A 6,452-nucleotide genomic window follows, 5' to 3' on the forward strand; every position below is an offset into this window, starting at 1 on the left:
TTTTGTTTTTCTTGATATTTTTTTCTTTATTTATTTTTTTTGCGAGGCCGAAGCTTTCTAACGTCCGTCTGTGTTGTGGAAGAATCTGCAGCTACACAGGCTTCATCTCAGAGCAGAAACCAACAGGCAACTCGTGGTACTGTCTGGGTTGGTCCGAGTTGTGCTTTGTCTCAATGTTTAGGTAGACACACACCCTGTAGCCTTCACACACACACATACACACACACACACTCACTCACACACACTCACACACACATTCACACTTAACTTGAGCTTGAAGCCCTTGGTCGTTGATGCGACACGCTTCTGTGGTCGTCGTCTCTTTGTGGTTTGTGTCGCAGAATGGAAGAGAATTTCACCTTGGTTCCCCAACAAGAGACAGATTCCACCTTGAGGCCTGAGTCAGGAGCTCAGCTATCGTTTCAGCGGAGATAGCTTTTGTCGTTATGTGCCATTTAGAGTACTACAGAGTTTAGATCTGCTAAAGCGTGTCGAGCTGCGGCGTTCTGGGAGGGGAACGGTTGGAATGGCATGTGCAAACTTCCCCATGAGGCAGGAGGAGACGTCTTCTGAGCAGCGGAGGGGAGGGGGGGGGCAGTTTTTCACAGCGCCGTCAGAGGACGTCCCTTTTTGTCCCTGTCTTCAGGACAGGAAATGGTTTATCCGACGTAACCCTGGTCCATCTCGTCTATGGGTCACCGTGTACTCCATGGGTTGGCTGTCCACAGGTTCAGCCACGTCTGTAGTGACACATGCTGTGGAGAAGTCAGGCGGGACTTCTGGCTGAGGAGGATGCTGTCTGCTTCGTGGAGACGCTTTCCAGGATCCCTTCAGCGGGACGGACACATATCGGGTCTCCTGACATCCGCAGTACCACAGACCTCCACTGTGTCAGGGTAAGGGTCCACCTGAGGAAGGAAGGGGGATACGTTAATTCTCTGATTCCTCTCTCTGCAGCCCAGTTAACACAGTTAAATAAGTGCTGCTACAGAGCAGGCTAGGGTTAAACGTGGCCTCTGCATTGTGTAGAAATAATTAATGACCGCTCACAGCAGGAAGGCTTGGCAAGGAAAATATTCTGAACGTTGTTGAGCAGAAAGAAAAATCCCAATTGGCTAAGACTGATAAAAGTGTTGCAAAACTTAACAAAGAGCAGAGATAAGAAATCCTCCACAAAACTCTGAATTATGCATCTCTGATTTAAATGTATCTTAACTAAAAACTGTGTCCAAATGATTTCATCATTTCGAAACATGTTAGACTGGATACTCCAGTGCGTGTCTTTTCGTTGCATCTTAATCGATTAGGTTAAACTACTTAAGCTTTTTTTATTTATTCGTTTATTTGATAGGGACAAGGGTGTTTCATGAATCATGTCACACACTCCAACATTTTAGCCAAGGCTAATTCTCAATGCCTGTCCCCAGTTAGGATTAGATTCTAGGAATCCTTTGTTGGCTTCTATTTCCAAGCACGAGCAGTCTCAAAAGTTTCTACATATTGACCTATTTAGTAATATTCGGTACAATGTTGCAGAAAAGGCGTTTGCTGTACTCGCAGAACAAATGCCGTTACAATGTCTAGGCAGCAAAAAATATTGCACATCACATTTTTGCAGATATGCTTGTTCCATCCTTCTGAGGGAATTGCTTTGCTTTGTGGCATTGTACATATTTCTCTTCCTATGTTAAACTTTATGTGAAATGTCAGAGACGTGTGTTTTCATTGTTTTTTTACATCTTTCTGAATGCATCTTACGTATTCTGAGTACATCTTACGTGTGTTTTGCGTGTTTCGACAAGCGTTTCCCTCGGTTTGCGTTGTTTACATTTATAGACCAAACTACTGGCATGCTTGTTTGTGTGGATGTGGGTTTCCTGTACCTCAGAGTAGAGTGGCGGGGGGAGATATCTGAACTCTGTGATGTATGTCAGCACAGATCCTTGGTCCTCTCCCACCCCGTCAGACCTATCACAGCCCTGCAGGCAGTTCCGCCTGTGAGCCTCTGATATTGCCAGATCGCTGTAGTTCGGCGGAGCTGCGGGGGGGGGGGGGAGAAAGCAGGTGTAAGATATCGTTCTGTTCCAAAAGTGGGTCAGAGCAGAAAACATGCCCACGCTGTGTCCCCCCCCCCCGTACGTACCCTCAGGTCTCTCCGGCAGACCCATCCAGGTGACGGAGCTGCAGTTGCTGCTGATGCTGGAGGTGCGGCTGGCGCAGGCATGGAGCGGTATGGTGCCGATGACCAGCGGCAAAGACAGCGATAGGTTCAACCCTCCGGGAATGTCTACGTACACCTGGGGGGGGGTAGAGACATGTTCTCAAGTTAGCAGGAGCCACTTGTGCCTGTTTGTGTTGGCCTCTAACCCCCTGCTGCCTCCGACATCTTAACCTCGTCTTTCCCCTTTTCTCCAGTAAAAACATCAAACAATGGCGCTCTGAGCAGAGCCCTCATATCACTTTACCCAAAATAAATCAACTGAGCTGAAGTTCAAGAAGCCGGAGAAGTAAAAACAACGGAGCAGCCATGCATGTGTGCTGTCCTTAACGCTTTATCAGCACTGAACGATACGTTATGAGTCTGTGTCGACACTTCATCAGCATAAATGAGTAACTGGCCTGTTACTGACGTATGCTTATCAACCTGATGAGTTTATTTTGTTTTCATTTGTCTCCTCATGCAGGAGTACCTGCCAGAGGACTGCAGAGACACTAACACAGCGCACAGCATGCGCAGATGTGGATGCTCCCTCGTTTATCAGGTGTAATTGTATTTTGTCTCTTTCTTTTACAGACTTGTGCTGCTGACCAATAATAGTGCAACATTCTCAGCAATAACATATCCATAATAATATATATGGTTGCCGCTAGGGGCAAAAAATGTCCGTTTGCTTTTAATCACCTACTCTTCTATCATCCTGTGGCAGCTAGCTGTGCTGCGGTGCTAATCTTAGCTTGTATGGTCTAGAGCCAAATTACAACTAACAATATTTTCATCGACATCCCGGCCAACTATAACATTTGATGTTCTTTGGCTGCTGAGAGGCATTTTAAAGTTTCCGTTAAGTTGTTATTTCTCTCGTATACCACAAGGGGAGCTGTTACTCCTAACTTCTTACGCTAATGACTTATAATGCAAACTAGAAAAAAAAAAGTGTTAAATATCTTTCACATCCTAAGGTGACCCTTTTAAATTTTATAAAATGCTTTTACTTCTTTTGTTACTGTGGTGTACGGTAGCTCAGTGCGAGCCACTTCAATTTCATTGTACCCCCTGGTACAATGACAATAAAGGCTATTCTATTCCATTACATTCTATATTATCTAATTTCTTTAGACACAACTCCTGTTCAAATGTCAATGCCCAATTTATTTATAAAGCATAAATAAAACAAGAGTTGACCAAAGTGCCTCACAGTTATAACAATCATACAATAGCAAATACAATAAAACTGTAATAAGGATAAATAAAACACTAAAATACTAAAAATCTCATACTCATTAAAATATTGGTGCAATTCTGAAATGTGTGAGAATTTTAGATTACACCCTGTAAGTTCAGAATTATGTCAAATTTTTGAATTATGTCAAATGAAAATTATGTCAATTTTTTTTGAATTTGACATAATTGTACTTGCTTACACAGGGTGCTAATACTTTTAGCCATGTGTAGCATAATCATAAATCCCATTAGCAAACACAAGAAACCTGCATTTGAATACAAAGGGGAGGGATCTAATTGACAATTATCTACAAATCTATTAAATCTGCAGTAACTGCAGGTACGTCTCAACTCAAGATTTCTGATGAGGGAGTCTCAAAAGTGTGCAAAGCCCCTTTGTTGCATACAGAAACAGGATGAGAGCAAATAAGTAGCATATGAAAATTTCCCAAAGAGCAATAAACAGACTTAATTAGCCACCTAGTGTGTACTACAGTGTAGTTAATAACTGGTTTTGTGTATTCTTTTCATGTCTTTATGGCAAGGATAACAAATTTTGTTTATCAGAGCTTTTTAATATAAGAACTATACAAAACAGTTACTTTTGTAGTAAAATTCTAATTAAAATCTTCATTTTGAGCATGTAGAGTCATTACACATGTGCATAAATACCTAACGTCTCAAAAGGAAGTAAGAAGCATATACTTTTATTGATCCTCCCTCTTTGTAATGCCGAAGCAGTCAGTTTTATTATCTGGCAGTAATCAGGGAACCCTGCACTCACCACGAGGGCGTACTCCACTCTGATAATGGGACAGTCCAGTATGGAGGGGGACACCGGGGGGATCTTGAGCAGCTTGCCCTCCCAGCTTTGGCTCTTGCCTTGCTGGAGAGCATCTCCGCGCAGGTTGGACACCAGCTGCTGGATCTGCCTGCCCTTGCCCTTGGCAAAGAAGGTCTGCGTCTGGTACAGCGCCGCCTTGGGCACCACCACGCGGGACGAGCAGTTCTCCACCTCGGCAAAGATCTGGATGGACTCGCCTGGGGGAGAGGGGAGAAGAGATCAGTCTGTCAGACTGAGAGAGGAAGGGACACAGGTGAAACTTTAGAGGGGAATACTGAGAGGAAGAGGAGGATGAATGTGAAGAAGAGGCGTGGCGTACCTGGTGTGTAGCCCTTTCGCTCGATTTTGGCACTGAGGGAAATTGGACCCGAGGCGCAGAACCAGCAGCACAGAGTCTTCTCCTTTGTTCCAGCCTGCGGGGCCTGTTCACACACACACACACACACACACACACACACACACACACACACCGTCTGATTAGGCTGCAGGCGATACACTTTTGAGACGCTGATCATTTGAGAGCAAAGCAGCCGGTCTTACCAGCAGAAGGGGCGTGTTGATGTCAATGTGCTCGAACACAATGAACTCCTTCTTGACTTTGACGGGCAGCAGCCAGGGCCGGTGCAGCTCAGCTTTCACCCAGTACCTCACACTGCCATGCTTCCCTTCAAACGAAGTGGCCAGAGCCCTGCGGGAGAGAGGCGAGGGGAGGGGTGAGATTCCCAAAACATGGGTGGTCCGCTCTGAATTCAAGCCCTGCCCTTAATCACTCTGCTGCTGAGACTCCATATTTCTTTAGAGCTGAAGCTGCTTGAGATGGAGTTAGTTTTAATTGCTCCTTACACGGCTAGTTAGATTAGTTAAGGCTCCAGGCGGAGGTGTGGGGCCCCTTCAGACACTCAAATAACTGTCTCAGATACTTAGCTCTGTCAAAGAAACTCGCTACATGCGAATTGTTGCAAGCCTTCCTAAGATTTTTAAAATTCTATTTCATTGAATTGTTGCAGAATAAACGCAGAGCGGAATACGTTCTGTGTGGACACCTACATCTGAGGCAGGTTGAAGCTGAAAGCGAACTCGTGCAGGCCGGCGTGCAGAACAGTCAGGCCCTCCTCCAGAGCGTCTTCGTCTGAAACACAGAGAACAGGGGTTCACATGCTGCTGTGTCCTGAAGCAGGAGCCGACTGCTGCCTGTCAGGGACTCAAGACACACATGTTGGTTCTGGTCAGAAAATTACAAACATTTAACTCAGCGTTACACCAGCTTACACAATTCACAATTCTTTGGAGAGCAAATTCGAATAAACCAAGCTCCATAATTGAGATAAAGTCGTTTTGTTGAGAATTTCTCATCTGTTCTTATACTCTCAGAAAAGTTTGGTTTCCTGTCCATGTCAAGACTGACAAAAGATTGTCCGATAGGTTCTTTTTTCCTTTTTTTTTTTGCAATGCTCTAGTAAATGCCAGAAAAAAATATTTAAATGTATTATTACGAAACAACAAAGCAGCCTTTTCAGGCCCCAATTTGACTTGAATGTTTAATGTCTGTCGAGAGCTTGGAAGAAAAAGCAGATTATTCCCCTGGATTTGATGTGGGATCATCTGTTTGGGATTGTCTGGGTTTGTTCTTTGTTTTAGCATAACATATAAATTCCATAAATCACTAGTTCCCACAGTTGGTTGCAAAACCACTTTGGATTATGAATAAATCAATAAGTCACAGTGTTGAGATCAGAAATTAGACAGAATAACAAAAAAACAATGGGGAAGCATAGTTATGTTGAAAAACTGGGGTTAAACAGTACACCCTACTTAAAAGATGAGAAAAGCCGCATGATGTTGTTTGTGTGTAAGTTATACCCATGTTTAATTAATCAAGCACTAATGATTCACCGCTTTGCTGTTGTTTTTAAGGTTAGAAGATGAAAAGTTTGGAAACCATCACCACAGATTCCATTATTTAGTTTGTAACAAAGAATTTGACATTCTATCATAGAGTTTTGAAAACAAAATGGACAAAAAAAAAAAAGATAAGATTTCAATGTTCTCTGATTCCGCGTTAATTTTGCTGAGTTCATAGCCTGAGGATGTATTACCATGTTATTACCCAGATTTAGCACAGCTATAAAACCAGCTAATTATCTGTAGCAATCAGAACCAAAATGA

The 6,452-nt window shown here is 43.5% G+C and overlaps 1 protein-coding gene across 1 annotated transcript in view; it reads right to left on the reverse strand.

Annotated features, from left to right (window-relative positions):
• Positions 1-6,452, reverse strand: part of arrdc3b (arrestin domain containing 3b) — a 9,748-nt gene continuing 3,296 nt past the window's right edge. Inside the window, exons 2-8 of the mRNA XM_012849670.3 lie at positions 5,334-5,415; positions 4,827-4,974; positions 4,606-4,708; positions 4,227-4,483; positions 2,144-2,297; positions 1,884-2,038; positions 1-908 (exon numbers count right to left, since the gene is read on the reverse strand). Of these exons, the coding sequence (XP_012705124.1) occupies positions 831-908; positions 1,884-2,038; positions 2,144-2,297; positions 4,227-4,483; positions 4,606-4,708; positions 4,827-4,974; positions 5,334-5,415 (977 nt within the window). The 3' untranslated portion in view covers positions 1-830. The remainder of the gene's footprint in view (positions 909-1,883; positions 2,039-2,143; positions 2,298-4,226; positions 4,484-4,605; positions 4,709-4,826; positions 4,975-5,333; positions 5,416-6,452) is intronic.

Source organism: Fundulus heteroclitus, chromosome 8, assembly GCF_011125445.2.
Source record: "Fundulus heteroclitus isolate FHET01 chromosome 8, MU-UCD_Fhet_4.1, whole genome shotgun sequence".
NCBI classification, from domain to species: Eukaryota; Metazoa; Chordata; class Actinopteri; order Cyprinodontiformes; family Fundulidae; genus Fundulus; species Fundulus heteroclitus.